This window comes from Poeciliopsis prolifica, unplaced genomic scaffold, assembly GCF_027474105.1.
Source record: "Poeciliopsis prolifica strain line A6 unplaced genomic scaffold, Auburn_PproV2 SCAFFOLD014, whole genome shotgun sequence".
Lineage (NCBI taxonomy): Eukaryota > Metazoa > Chordata > Actinopteri > Cyprinodontiformes > Poeciliidae > Poeciliopsis > Poeciliopsis prolifica.
The window spans coordinates 6,836,492-6,852,036 of NW_026562389.1; the positions used below are offsets into that span (position 1 = coordinate 6,836,492).

General features: G+C 38.9%; 1 protein-coding gene, 1 long non-coding RNA gene and 1 pseudogene across 3 annotated transcripts; 1 reads left to right on the top strand and 2 right to left on the bottom strand.

Annotated features, from left to right (window-relative positions):
• Window positions 1-666: 666 nt before the first annotated feature.
• LOC129365776 (UDP-glucuronosyltransferase 2A2-like) lies at window positions 667-4,682 on the bottom strand. The gene is made up of 6 exons (XM_055039249.1): window positions 3,932-4,682; window positions 3,685-3,833; window positions 3,455-3,586; window positions 2,556-2,643; window positions 1,997-2,216; window positions 667-1,197 (listed from the first exon to the last, which is right to left on the bottom strand). The coding sequence occupies exons 1-6, from the start codon at window positions 4,647-4,649 to the stop codon at window positions 915-917; spliced, it is 1,590 nt and encodes a 529-aa protein (XP_054895224.1). The 5' UTR covers window positions 4,650-4,682; the 3' UTR covers window positions 667-914.
• Window positions 968-5,922, top strand: LOC129365780 (uncharacterized). Of its 2 annotated transcripts, none has more exons than XR_008606551.1 (5): window positions 968-1,056; window positions 2,813-2,988; window positions 3,139-3,241; window positions 5,544-5,673; window positions 5,774-5,922. It is a non-coding gene; the product is annotated as an uncharacterized LOC129365780 (long non-coding RNA). The 2 variants fall into 2 exon arrangements; XR_008606552.1 differs by having other exon boundaries at window positions 5,777-5,922.
• A 9-nt stretch (window positions 5,923-5,931) lies between these two features.
• Window positions 5,932-15,525, bottom strand: LOC129366025 (uncharacterized; annotated as a pseudogene).
• Window positions 15,526-15,545: the final 20 nt, after the last annotated feature.

Sequence of the window (15,545 nt, forward strand, 5' to 3'; positions counted from 1 at the left end):
GCTCCCACTCATAGGGTCATATTTTTCCCAGCCCAACCACGGTAAAACTTTACAAATTATATTTGTAGATGTTAAATGTTCTTATAATATTTTGTTAATTGTTGAATTGGAAAAATATGATCCCAAGTTAAAAAAAATAATGAAGAGCTGCCTCTCTCCGCCTACCTCCACCAGCAATGCTCGCAATTCTGGCGGGGGAAGCCGCGAGAGTGCATGAGGGACCCGTCGCATGCAGTCCGTCATCTCACCACTAGGTGGCTCTAAATATTTGCATCAATTAAAAATATCATAGGAAATATAAACTATTATTATTTTGGATACAATTTATATATACATACACAAACACGCACTTTGCTCTGTGTTACACTATGCCTGAAGTGTACACTGACTAATGATCAAAGAACTAGTTCACTTCGATTACTTGTACATGCGATTCAGTTAATGCGTTTATTAGTGTGTGAAATCCAGTTAGGAGGAGCTTTGGGCAAATATTGTATGAGGAGACTAATGGCTGCCACTGGAAATTCAAGACATGCATAAAAGAGTCCAAATATCTCCAGGTATGCTTTTGATAAGGAAATGACATAGCATGATGGTAGGTTAAAAGTCTATTTTTAATAATACCCCATTTTATAAAGATGTAATTGAAGAGGTGACCATTTGATGTATATCACTTTTTAATGATCAGATCAGAGTACAGTATAGTACAAAAAAACATAATACATGTACATTCTTAAACACATGTAGGAAGAAAACTCCTACATTTGCTAATAAACACTTTTTTTGTAATTAATAATGTTTCAGCTCTGAAACAAAAAAGTTTCAGAGCTGAATTTATGTTTGGTGTAGCTACACCAAACATAAATTCATATTCAGTTTGGAAAAAAACAACAGGAAAACGCACTTCTGTTTTTTCATTCAGTTTTTCTTTTTGCCTTTTTTTTGCCCCAGCATCTCTTGAAACAGAATCTGCAGCTCTTGAAGAGGATGAAGATGAGAAGCAGATCTATAACAAGGAACAAGGCTAGGACGTCCAGGCTGTGGTACTGGTACCAGGTGAGTTCGTGGGCCTGGACCCTCAGGTGTTTGGCTCCTTTGTTCCTCATGGTGAACTCGATCCAGAAGACGGCCTCGTCTCGAGGACTCATGGGTCTGTCATGGTGGATTTTGGACAGTCGCATTGCATTTTCTTTGTAGCTGTTGATGAATGAGGAAAAAAATTGAAGAGCTTGGGAGATTTTACTAAGTTTAATGAATGATTGCTTCAAAGTTTGCGTTTGTGTAAATGATGCTTGGTTTTTGTGATTTATTTACCAAAACCCCACAAACTGTTACATCTTCAATTTTTTTATTAAGTAATTTTTCTTCTTTATCAAAAGTCTCAGAAAGTGAACATCTATTCTCAAAATGATAAGAAGTGTTTTTCTGAATTATCTGCTTGACAGAGGTGGACTGATCAAAAATATTGACAAGATCAATATCAACTCAGTATTGATCAGTATAGGATCGATACTTTAATTTTGGATTTACTCTTGATATTTTATGTTTATGTATTAGTTTTCACGTCTTTTTCAAAACATTTTTTTTTAATTTGCACTTTGTTTTAAGAATAAATCTTCGCTAATTTGTTTTTCTATTGTATGTTCATGTCAATATACATACAATGCAAAACATTTGCTTAAATTTTTTCAAAATTCTGTCCTACTTTTTGACAAACTAATTCAAATGTAAAAACAGAAGTTTGATAATATGTCAAACCTAAATCCTAAAAATTATTTATTGGTGATGGTGCCCCTGTTGTTTGCTTGGTTTTGGATTGGTACTAAAATATGCAGAATCACACACCTCTACTGCCTGAACCAGAAGTCCAAAATGTTGAATTTTGATAATGCTTTACATCATGACTCCATGGTCATTCTACCCAATAAGGATGAATAAACCGTGCTTTGTTACCATAAATATGATAGTTGCCACATAAGGAAAGAAAACTACTTACGATTTGTTATTGATGACCATGTTTACGGCATCTCTGAGGCTCTCATTTGTCATAAAGTTAAATTGAACACTAACTGCAGCTCCTTTGGCCTCCATGTGCACCAGGTTCTCTGGCTGGTCAGCAAACATGGGGATTCCCACCATGGGAACGCCGTGGTAGATGGCCTCATAGATCCCGTTTGCTCCACCATGAGTGATGAAAACTTTTGTTTTAGGGTGACCTGAAAACAATGTTATCAAACATCCATTATTAATTATCTTGAAAGCGGCGCTGTATCAAATCAAACAAAAAACAAGTTAGGATTGTATGAAGCATATTTTATAAATAACAGAGTAACTACACATACTTGCGTTTTTTCTGAGGTACTTCTATTTATCAAAAATAATTAATATTCCATAATTCATAATCTTATGGAAAAATATTTTCTTTTGGACCATTTAGAAACTAATCTAGTTAGCAGTGTCACAACTGGACTTGCCGTGTAGTTTTTCTGTATCTCATTTATTTTAATTTTAGCTTAAATTATTATACAGTGTTGTTGATGCTATTATTTACCCACCCAGCAGGTCGTTCTGTGGGATCCAGTCGTATATTCTGGTGTTTGAACCCAGAGTCTGGGGTTTCTGGCCACTGTATCTCCACAGCACCTAAAAAGGGTCAAACAAGTGTTTTGTAGTGGGTTAAGCAATGGCTACAGGATGTTTTTTTAAACAGTATCAAATTTTGGTCAGAAGTATTCTTAGCTGTTTTGTTTCTTTTATATTATGTATTTTTTATATTATGTATGCAATTTTTAGTCAGTAGTGCTATTTGCAGGTCTGCCACATGCTGCTGACCCAGACTTCCCTTCCCTGACTTTTGATGCTAGCAACACAACAAATCTTGATGTCTGGGAGAACCAACATCACAGCTTTTAGATGTTCTGGTGCCTCTAGAGGGCGCCAGAGCTCTTCAGCAGGAGTCAATGGAGGGGAAACAATAAACCAGAACAAGTAAGTGCAGTCATTTAGCCAACTTCACCTATTTAGCCTATGCTTTGAAGAGAAAACATGTATAGCTCTTTAAGACCTAAAGCTGTGATCAGTAAGGAGAAAGAATGTGGGCTAAGCTAAATAAAAGGAACTTTGAACTTGATTGTTCAGGTTGGGGTTGGATCTGAAGATGCTCCACTGACAGTGTGGTCTGCCAAACCCTGGGAACGTTTTGACAGGATATTAAGAGAACTGCAACCACCGAAGAAAGCAGGTAATACTCTTAACACTAAATGACAAGGCAGCTGACGCATCATGAGGGTGCTATGCATAGCTAAGGCAGATAAACCCCATAAAATCAGTGAAACATGGATGAATGGGACATCAACCTCCATCACTTTGAAAACCCCTGACTTACATAGTTCAAAGTTGGCTAATAAACGCTACAAGACTTCAACACACAATCATTTATCTGGATTTTCTTGACCTTTTGTGGAAGCTGAGCGAGCGCTGAGGCGATCATGTTCGCTTTTGCTGTAGTGAGGTTCTTAACCATTGATCCTAAAGAGAAGACAACAATCCCAGCATCTCCTGAGCTTTGGACAAACTTTTCCATTTCCTGCAAAATAGTCATATTTTTCGTCATTGAGCCAGTTAGTTGGTTTTAAATTCAGAATTTTGTTGACTGATTATTTGAATTGGTGGATTTAATCCCACCTTTGGTAAAGCTTTAGCTGGTTTGCAGTGAATCCCTCCAACAAATTTAAAGTTGGGGAGGAGTGGACGAGGAAAATCAAAATCCCAGTAGGTTCTCAGCAGCCAGATATCCGCCTTTCCCAGCATCTTGCAGTGGGTAATGGGTGTTCCTTTTATAGTGGACACATAACAATAAGGAAAAGATTTTTAAGCTTTTATGGTAACTTAGAAAAATTTGAATATTCAAAAATACTAATGGGTTTCTCACCTTTGATTTCAGAGTAATATTTGTCAATATCTTTCAACATGAACTGGTTTATTACAACGTCCTGCAGAGCATAGAAGAGGAAGTTGAACAGTCTCTTTGAGAAGTCCATCTTGTCTGTGAGTTTGCTCATAGCAGCTGGAACAAAGGACGGTGGAGCAGGAAGCTGACCACACATCCTCTCCCAGTGATGAGCCAAGGAAAAACGCAAAGAAAGAACAAAAGGAATTCCCAGGATGTCTGCTGTCAGGTCGTAGCCAGGGTAGATCGGATCAGCAAATAGCACATCGTAGTTTCCCTCCTTCAGCTTCTTCATGATGTTTTCTGATTTCAACACGCCATCCAAAAACTTTAAAGAAATTTTCATGTTGTTCTTTGTTAAATCTATAAATTTCATGTAAATCTGAATGGGGTTCATAAAATCCATCTCATAAATGGCGAAGTGAAGAAGATCATCAAAACACTTTTCTATATCTTTCACTGAAACGTCAACGTCAAAGGGTTCGTACTGGAAGCGAGACGGTTCGCTGCTGTTCATGAACATCGACGCGCTTGGGACCAGGACCGTCACCTGGTGCCCTCTGTCCACCAGTGTCTCCAGTACCGGCTTCATGTTGAGCCAGTGACTGGCCTCAGTGTACCACACCAAAATCTTCCCTCCATTTGATGTTTTTGCAGCACAAAGTAGCAGCAGGACGCAGACAGAGAGACGCAGCTCCATGGTGGCTGTGTGTCTGTAGATAAACCAGCTGCGGTTTTTATAACAGCTGTACCTTAAAGATACTGATTAACTAAATGAACTTTGACTTCTGCTCGTTGTACAGAATAATGCATGATAACAGTTCACCCCTGGAAAGTTCTTAGTTAGGCAAAAGGTTAACAACTGCAAAGATAACTTATGTCTTTATGTAGACTCACCCAGGCTTTTGGCTGCCCCTAGCACAAATGCTTTGCAATGCACCATTACAGACAAATGTCTGTATTATACCACAAATTCATTTGTGGTATAATATTGCTGTTGTGCAACAACCCCTTCACCCACTTCAGTCTCTACTTTCTCTTCTGAGAGGGGAGATGTCCTACCAGCTCTCTAATGGGTGAAATGAGTTTCTTAAATCTGCTGGGATTTACCCCTGTCCAGAATTGAAGTAAACTATGTTTAGCTGGTGTTGAGAAAGACTTCTTACGACCTCCATTCAGATACCTCATCCCTCTTCCCCCTGTGAATTAGCTAGACTGAGCAGCCTGCAGACCATTCACAGAGCACATCTGTTAACGGTCGCGCTGTCTCTTATTACAACTTGCAGTTGTGACTGAACCAGGTTTTCAGTGTCTTGGGTGAGTCCCAAGGATGTTGTTTTTGGCTAAGAGCAACCTGTAGAATCACCTTTTCCTCCCCAGAATCAAACATCATAGCTATTTTACGACCAAAGAACTTTGTGGTGACTCATTAATTGAATGTCCACAACATCTTTTAGATTTTCTTTATGCTATTTATTAGTAAAGCATTTTTGCAAGGGTCAGTAGAGCTTAATTCATTCACAGTAATAATCAAATATGTAAAATCAATCATCTCGCCTGTCTTTCCCCAATGCTGACACTGCGAATTAAAAAGGGAACCTTTGAGAGAGTTGGACGGAGCACAGGATTTTTGAACCCTGATGATGAAGAAAGTGTTACAGCAGGAGGATCGATGAAGGCAGGGATCTCTGTTGGTGTGATGAGCTTTCGTCTCTCCATGGATGGTGAGGTCACACAGGACTTGGGTCTTTATTTTTGCCTTGGTCTTTGTCTTGAACTTCATATTTGCCCTGGTCTTTGCCTTTGTCTTTGGGGTCTGAACAGCAGCTGACAAGAGAAGTGTGATTTGAAGCCATATGTTGTGGGGCTGGCGGATTGGTCCCCATGCAGGACAGTCTTCGGTTCTGTGGCCCCGGCTCTTCTTCAGCTGCAGAGTTCTTTGTCCATCATGATTTTTGCTTGATGTTAATAAATGCAGCCTCTTTTTAAATCAAAATCAAATTTTATTTGTATCGCACATTTCAGCAGTAAGGCGTTTCAAAGTGCTTTAAATCATAAACACAAAGTCATGCAACATAGAATAAACAATACATTGTTCCATATTACGTTTCAAATACAATTCTAAACAGGTGCGTTTTTAGTTGAGATTTAAAGGAAGTCAGGGTTTCCGCTGTTTTAGTTTTCTGGAAGTTTGTTCCAAATTTTTACAGCTTTGTTGAAACTTTGTCTTGTTGTACAGTACAGAACGAAAGCAAAGTACACTAAAAACATGGGTTTAGTTTACACATAATAGTACAATATTTGTATACATAATTGATAAAGAAAAATAGCATTTAATACATAATTTAGTATGACAGAGTGAAAATGTGATTGGGAAAATAGTTCATGGTTTAAGCGCTGGCTCTTAAGAGAAGCCAGTCCATAAATCGGTTTTCTTTCTAGAGGCATTCTAGATTTTTCACAGTGGTGCCATGTTGATGCATGGTAGTGGCAGTGTCATACTTTGGTCATTTTTTCAGGACCTGGAAAGCTGCTCAGAATTTGAGAAATGGACTAAGGAGATAAATACAAAAACTACTAAAAAATTATACTGTTAAACACTAATTTCTCTTCAGTCCTGTTTTTTTTTTTGCTATTGTGTAAATGTGTACATTTTAAAACCACAAAATAGATTCTTATTATGTTAGAAAAGCACCTGAACAGTGTACCTCGCTTCAGTCTGTTATTCTGCTTTTCTCTTTGTCGGTTTTCTGCTGCAGCATCTCTTGAAACAGAATCTGCAGCTCTTGAAGAGGATGAAGATGAGGAGCAGATCTATAACAAGGAACAAAGCTAGGACGTCCAGGCTGTGGTACTGGTACCAGGTGAGTTCGTGGGCCTGGACCCTCAGGTGTTTGGCTCCTTTGTTCCTCATGGTGAACTCGATCCAGAAGACCGCCTCGTCTCGAGGATTCATGGGTCTGTCATGGTGGATTCTGGACAGTCGCATCATGTTTTCCTTGTACCTGTGAATGACAAGGGAAAATAAATAACTTAGCTGTCTGTATACATTATGCTTTACCTTAAGTTTTCTTTCCAAGATATTTATTTGCATTCTTTTTTCAAAAGGTCTCAAGTTGGAGAACATCTTGTCCAGACCCCTATTGTGATGCATCCAACTGCTTTCCGCCATAACTCAATGGCCATTTTTGCATTTGTCCACTCAAACTCAAATGATGGAATAATTAATAAGTTTTATAAAACTTGTAAATGGCTTTGGTTAGGCTTTTTAAAGTGTGGGCCCAAAATAAACCACAAAATTTGACTGCAGATATTCAGCAAATTTCGCTAAAGTTTCCTTCAAATGTGAAACAATCTGCTTGGGTGATGTATGTTAACTATGATAGATGAAAAATTATGTTGCTTGTTCCAATAAGAAAGCTCTCTAGAAAATTATTTAAATTGGATTCTTCTATTACTGATTTATCCAGTGACAAACAATGTGCAACTTTTATGTCATTGAAAAGTTGTCACTCTCCATCAGAATCCCCCCAAAATCTGGACTAAACGGACTGAGTGCAAAAAACTGTTTAGGTCGAATTTCCTTTAAAAATTGTCTTGATTGATGATATACTTCCTTTGAATGTTAACTGTATGTTAATGTACGTTTGATTTGATACACTGAAAATATATATAAAAATTTGTCATTGGAAAGAAAACGACTTACGATTTATTTTTGATGACCATGTTTACGGCATCTCTGAGGCTCTCAATTGTCAGAAAGTTAAATTGAACAGTGACTGCAGCTCCTTTGGCCTCCATGTGCACCATGTTGTCTGGCTGGTCACCAAACATGGGGATTCCCACCATGGGAACGCCGTGGTAGATGGCCTCATAGATCCCGTTTGCTCCACCATGAGTGATGAAAACTTTTGTTTTAGGGTGACCTGAAAACAATGTTATCAAACATCCATTATTAATTATCTTGAAAGCGGCGCTGTATCAAATCAAACAAAAAACAAGTTAGGATTGTATGAAGCATATTTTATAAATAACAGAGTAACTACACATACTTGCGTTTTTTTCTGAGGTACTTCTATTTATCAAAAAAAATTAATATTCCATAATTCATAATCTTATGGAAAAATATTTTCTTTTGGACCATTTAGAAACTAATCTAGTTAGCAGTGTCACAACTGGACTTGCCGTGTAGTTTTTCTGTATCTCATTTATTTTAATTTTAGCTTAAATTATTATACAGTGTTGTTGATGCTATTATTTACCCACCCAGCAGGTCGTTCTGTGGGATCCAGTCGTATTCTGGTGTTTGAACCCAGAGTCTGGGGTTTCTGGCCACTGTATCTCCACAGCACCTAAAAAGGGTCAAACAAGTGTTTTGTAGTGGGTTAAGCAATGGCTACAGGATGTTTTTTTAAACAGTATCAAATTTTGGTCAGAAGTATTCTTAGCTGTTTTGTTTCTTTTATATTATGTATATGCAATTTTTAGTCAGTAGTGCTATTTGCAGGTCTGCCACATGCTGCTGACTCAGACTTCCCTTCCCTGACTTTTGATGCTAGCAACACAACAAATCTTGATGTCTGGGAGAACCAACATCACAGCTTTTAGATGTTCTGGTGCCTCTAGAGGGCGCCAGAGCTCTTCAGCAGGAGTCAATGGAGGGGAAACAAAAACCAGAACAAGTAAGTGCAGTCATTTAGCCAACTTCACCTATTTAGCCTATGCTTTGAAGAGAAAACATGTATAGCTCTTTAAGACCTAAAGCTGTGATCAGTAAGGAGAAAGAATGTGGGCTAAGCAAAATAAAAGGAACTTTGAACTTGATTGTTCAGGTTGGGGTTGGATCTGAAGATGCTCCACTGACAGTGTGGTCTGCCAAACCCTGGGAACGTTTTGACAGGATATTAAGAGAAACTGCAACCACCGAAGAAAGCAGGTAATACTCTTAACACTAAATGACAAGGCAGCTGACGCATCATGAGGTGCTATGCATAGCTAAGGCAGATAAACCCCATAAAATCAGTGAAACATGGATGAATGGGACATCAACCCTCCATCACTTTGAAAACCCCTGACTTACATAGTTCAAAGTTGGCTAATAAACGCTACAAGACTTCAACACACAATCATTTATCTGGATTTTCTTGACCTTTTGTGGAAGCTGAGCGAGTGCTGAGGCGATCATGTTCGCTTTTGCTGTAGTGAGGTTCTTAACCATTGATCCTAAAGAGAAGACAACAATCCCAGCATCTCCTGAGCTTTGGACAAACTTTTCCATTTCCTGCAAAATAGTCATATTTTTCGTCATTGAGCCAGTTAGTTGGTTTTAAATTCAGAATTTTGTTGACTGATTATTTGAATTGGTGGATTTAATCCACCTTTGGTAAAGCTTTAGCTGGTTTGCAGTGAATCCCTCCAACAAATTTAAAGTTGGGGAGGAGTGGACGAGGAAAATCAAAATCCCAGTAGGTTCTCAGCAGCCAGATATCCGCCTTTCCCAGCATCTTGCAGTGGGTAATGGGTGTTCCTTTTATAGTGGACACATAACAATAAGGAAAAGATTTTTAAGCTTTTATGGTAACTTAGAAAAATTTGAATATTCAAAAATACTAATGGGTTTCTTACCTTTGATTTCAGAGTAATATTTGTCAATATCTTTCAACATGAACTGGTTTATTACAACGTCCTGCAGAGCATAGAAGAGGAAGTTGAACAGTCTCTTTGAGAAGTCCATCTTGTCTGTGAGTTTGCTCATAGCAGCTGGAACAAAGGACGGTGGAGCAGGAAGCTGACCACACATCCTCTCCCAGTGATGAGCCAAGGAAAAACGCAAAGAAAGAACAAAAGGAATTCCCAGGATGTCTGCTGTCAGGTCGTAGCCAGGGTAGATCGGATCAGCAAATAGCACATCGTAGTTTCCCTCCTTCAGCTTCTTCATGATGTTTTCTGATTTCAACACGCCATCCAAAAACTTTAAAGAAATTTTCATGTTGTTTCTTTGTTAAATCTATAAATTTCATGTAAATCTGAATGGGGTTCATAAAATCCATCTCATAAATGGCGAAGTGAAGAAGATCATCAAAACACTTTTCTATATCTTTCACTGAAAGTCAACGTCAAAAGGTTCGTACTGGAAGCGAGACGGTTCGCTGCTGTTCATGAACATCGACGCGCTTGGGACCAGGACCGTCACCTGGTGTCCTCTGTCCACCAGTGTCTCCAGTACCGGCTTCATGTTGAGCCAGTGACTGGCCTCAGTGTACCACACCAAAATCTTCCCTCCATTTGATGTTTTTGCAGCACAAAGTAGCAGCAGGACGCAGACAGAGAGACGCAGCTCCATGGTGGCTGTGTGTCTGTAGATAAACCAGCTGCGGTTTTTATAACAGCTGTACCTTAAAGATACTGATTAACTAAATGAACTTTGACTTTCTGCTCGTTGTACAGAATAATGCATGATAACAGTTCACCCCTGGAAAGTTCTTAGTTAGGCAAAAGGTTAACAACTGCAAAGATAACTTTATGTCTTTATGTAGACTCACCCAGGCTTTTGGCTGCCCCTAGCACAAATGCTTTGCAATGCACCATTACAGACAAATGTCTGTATTATACCACAAATTCATTTTGTGGTATAATATTGCTGTTGTGCAACAACCCCTTCACCCACTTCAGTCTCTACTTCCTCTTCTGAGAGGGGAGATGTCCTACCAGCTCTCTAATGGGTGAAATGAGTTTCTTAAATCTGCTGGGATTTACCCCTGTCCAGAATTGAAGTAAACTATGTTTAGCTGGTGTTGAGAAAGACTTCTTACGACCTCCATTCAGATACCTCATCCCTCTTCCCCCTGTGAATTAGCTAGACTGAGCAGCCTGCAGACCATTCACAGAGCACATCTGTTAACGGTCGTGCTGTCTCTTTATTACAACTTGCAGTTGTGACTGAACCAGGTTTTTTCAGTGTCTTGGGTGAGTCCCAAGGATGTTGTTTTTGGCTAAGAGCAACCTGTAGAATCACCTTTTCCTCCCCAGAATCAAACATCATAGCTATTTTACGACCAAAGAACTTTGTGGTGACTCATTAATTGAATGTCCACAACATCTTTTAGATTTTCTTTATGCTAAATATTTTATTAGTAAAGCATTTTTGCAAGGGTCAGTAGAGCTTAATTCATTCACAGTAATAATCAAATATGTAAAATCAATCATCTCGCCTGTCTTTCCCCAATGCTGACACTGCGAATTAAAAAGGGAACCTTTGAGAGAGTTGGACGGAGCACAGGATTTTTGAACCCTGATGATGAAGAAAGTGTTACAGCAGGAGGATCGATGAAGGCAGGGATCTCTGTTGGTGTGATGAGCTTTCGTCTCTCCATGGATGGTGAGGTCACACAGGACTTGGGTCTTTATTTTGCCTTGGTCTTTGTCTTGAACTTCATATTTGCCCTGGTCTTTGCCTTTGTCTTTGGGGTCTGAACAGCAGCTGACAAGAGAAGTGTGATTTGAAGCCATATGTTGTGGGGCTGGCGGATTGGTCCCCATGCAGGACCAATTCGGTTCTGCAGGACAGTCTTCGGTTCTGTGGCCGGCTCTTCTTCAGCTGCAGAGTTCTTTGTCCATCATGATTTTTGCTTGATGTTAATAAATGCAGCCTCTTTTTAAATCAAAATCAAATTTTATTTGTATCGCACATTTCAGCAGTAAGGCGTTTCAAAGTGCTTTAAATCATAAACACAAAGTCATGCAACATAGAATAAACAATACATTGTTCCATATTACGTTTCAAATACAATTCTAAACAGGTGCGTTTTTAGTTGAGATTTAAAGGAAGTCAGGGTTTCCGCTGTTTTAGTTTTCTGGAAGTTTGTTCCAAATTTTTACAGCTTTGTTGAAACTTTGTCTTGTTGTACAGTACAGAACGAAAGCAAAGTACACTAAAAACATGGGTTTAGTTTACACATAATAGTACAATATTTGTATACATAATTGATAAAGAAAAATAGCATTTAATACATAATTTAGTATGACAGAGTGAAAATGTGATTGGGAAAATAGTTCATGGTTTAAGCGCTGGCTCTTAAGAGAAGCCAGTCCATAAATTGGTTTTCTTTCTAGAGGCATTCTAGATTTTTCACAGTGGTGCCATGTTGATGCATGGTAGTGGCAGTGTCATACTTTGGTCATTTTTTCAGGACCTGGAAAGCCGCTCAGAATTTGAGAAATGGACTAAGGAGATAAATAAAAAAAAACTACTAAAAAATTATACTGTTAAACACTAATTTCTCTTCAGTCCTGTTTTTTTTTTTTTGCTATTGTGTAAATGTGTACATTTTAAAACCACAAAATAGATTCTTATTCTGTGTGAAAAGCACCTGAACAGTGTACCTCGCTTCAGTCTGTTATTCTGCTTTTCTCTTTGTTGGTTTTCTGCTGCAGCATCTCTTGAAACAGAATCTGCAGCTCTTGAAGAGGATCAAGATGAGGAGCAGATCTATAACAAGGAACAAAGCTAGGACGTCCAGGCTGTGGTACTGGTACCAGGTGAGTTCGTGGGCCTGGACCCTCAGGTGTTTGGCTCCTTTGTTCCTCATGGTGAACTCGATCCAGAAGACCGCCTCGTCTCGAGGATTCATGGGTCTGTCATGGTGGATTCTGGACAGTCGCATCATGTTTTCCTTGTACCTGTGAATGACAAGGGAAAATAAATAACTTAGCTGTCTGTATACATTATGCTTTACCTTAAGTTTTCTTTCCAAGATATTTATTTGCATTCTTTTTTCAAAAGGTCTCAAGTTGGAGAACATCTTGTCCAGACCCCTATTGTGATGCATCCAACTGCTTTCCGCCATAACTCAATGGCCATTTTTGCATTTGTCCACTCAAACTCAAATGATGGAATAATTAATAAGTTTTATAAAACTTGTAAATGGCTTTGGGTTAGGCTTTTTAAAGTGTGGGCCCAAAATAAACCACAAAATTTGACTGCAGATATTCAGCAAATTTCGCTAAAGTTTCCTTCAAATGTGAAACAATCTGCTTGGGTGATGTATGTTAACTAGAATGATGGAGATGAAAAAATACTGGATATGTTGCTTGTTCCAAATAAGAAAGCTATCTCTAGAAAATTATTTAAATTGGATTCTTCTATTACTGATTTATCCAGTGACAAACATAATGTGCAACTTTTATGTCATTGAAAAGTTGTCACTCTCCATCAGAATCCCCCCAAAATCTGGACTAAACGGACTGAGTGCAAAAAACTGTTTAGGTCGAATTTCCTTTAAAAATTGTCTTGATTGATGATATACTTCCTTTGAATGTTAACTGTATGTTAATGTACGTTTGATTTGATACACTGAAAATATATATAAAAATTTGTCATTGGAAAGAAAACGACTTACGATTTATTTTTGATGACCATGTTTACGGCATCTCTGAGGCTCTCATTTGTTATAAAGTTAAATTGAACAGTGACTGCAGCTCCTTTGGCCTCCATGTGCACCATGTTGTCTGGCTGGTCACCAAACATGGGGATTCCCACCATGGGAACGCCGTGGTAGATGGCCTCATAGATCCCGTTTGTCCCACCATGAGTGATGAAAGCTTTGGTTTTAGGGTGACCTGATGGGAAACAACATCATCAAACGTTTATATTTAATTTTCATAAAAATTATGGTGGATCAAGTCAAACTAAGTGCCAGCTAGGCTTATACAATTTATTTACATTTCTTGTTAGCTATATGCATGCATCAAAGTAATGAGTCTTATCCATAGACGCTATGCAGATATATATTTGTGTATCATTAGAAACTAAGGCCAAATTCTCAGTTGAACAATTTGAACAAGAGTTAGCAGAGTCACAGTTGTTGTCGCGGTGTGGTGTTTCTGTATATCTCATTTAGCATGGTTTTTATTTTAATATCAATTATGCTAAAATGTGATGGATGCTATTATTTACCCACCCAGCAGGTCGTTTTGTGGGATCCAGTCGTATATTCTGGTGTTTGAACCCAGAGTCTGGGGTTTCTGGCCACTGTATCTCCACAGCACCTAAAAATGGTTAAACAATTGCTGTTCAGTCATGTGGTTTGATGTGCTATTCATGTTTTTAAAACACAATGAGTGAGTCATACAAATCTTAATGTTTGGGGTAGCATACATGTCTGAAAGTTGGTTTAATAAACTCTACAACGCCTTAAACACAATATTTTTTCTGGATTTTCTTGACCTTTTGTGGAAGCTGAGCGAGCGCTGAGGCGATCATGTTCGCCTTTTCTGTGGATACGTTCTTGACCATCGATCCTAAAGAGAAGACAACAATACCAGCATCTCCTGAGCTTTGGACAAACTTTTCCATTTCCTGTAAAAAAGTAATATATTCAGTCATTGAGCCAGTTAGTTGGATTTAAATTCTGTATTCTGTTGGCTGGTTGTTTAGTTCAAGTCTTTAAGCAACTTTTGAATTGATGGATTATAACCACACCTCTGGTAAAGGTTTAGCTGGTTTGCAGTGAATCCCTCCAACAAACTTAAAGTTGGGAAGGAGTGGACGAGGAAAATCAAAATCCCAGTAGGTTCTCATCAACCAGATATCCGCCTTTCCCACCAGCTCGCAGGCACTGGTGGGTGTTCCTGATACAGTGACAAAAAACAAAAGATTTTCATGTTAATTTTGGAAACTTAGAATACTAACTTTGACGTTTGATTGTTTACCTTTGATTTCAGAGTAGTATTCGTCAATAGGTTTCCACATGAACTGTCGTAGTAAAATGTCCTGTGATGTGTAGAAGAGGACATTGTGGAGTCTTTCTGAGAAGTCCATCTTGTCTGTGAGTTTGCTCATAACGGCGGGGACAAAGGAAGGAGGAGCAGGGAGCTGACCGCACATCCTCTCAAGATTATGAGCAATGGAGAAACGCAAAGAAAGAACAAGAGGAATGCCCAAAATATCTGCAGTCAGGTCAGAGCCAGGGTAGATCGGATCAGCAAATAACACATCGTAGTTTCCCTCCTTCAGCTTCTTCATGATGGTTTCTGATTTCACAACGCCGTCCAACAACTTTACAGAAACATTCATGTTATTCTTCATTAAATCAACAAATTTTGCAGGAATCTCGTAGGGGCTCATGAAATCCATGTCGTACAAGAAGAATTGAATAACCTCTTCAAAAAGCCGTTCTAAATCTTTTACTGAGAGATCGACATCAAAAGGTTCGTACTGGAAGCGAGACGGTTCGCTGCTGTTCATGAACATCGACGCGCTCGGGATCAGAACCGTCACCTGGTGTCCTCTGTCCACCAGTGTTTCCAGTACCGGCTTCATGTTGATCCAGTGGCTGGCCTCAGTGTACCACACCAAAATCTTCCCTCCATTTGATGTTTTTGCAGCACAAAGTAGCAGCAGGACGCAGACAGAGAGACGCAGCTCCATGGTGGCTGTGTGTCTGTAGATAAACAGCCACTACGGTCTTTATAACAGCTGTACCTTAAAGATACTGATTAACTAAACAAACTTTAACTCACTGCTCTTTACACTGAGTAATCAAGATAACAGGCTGAGCCCTGGAGAGCTGTTAGCAAGAGAAGTTATACCTGCAAA

Excerpts from the sequence above, each read along its gene's own strand:
- LOC129365776 (XM_055039249.1), bottom strand. The coding sequence starts at position 4,649 with ATGGAGCTGCGTCTCTCTGTCTGCGTCCTGCTGCTACTTTGTGCTGCA. Across the intron at positions 2,217-2,555 it reads CCCACAGAACGACCTGCTGG|GTCACCCTAAAACAAAAGTT; the intron begins GTGGGTAAATAA and ends CATTGTTTTCAG. Across the intron at positions 1,198-1,996 it reads ATGGTCATCAATAACAAATC|CTACAAAGAAAATGCAATGC; the intron begins GTAAGTAGTTTT and ends ATTCATCAACAG.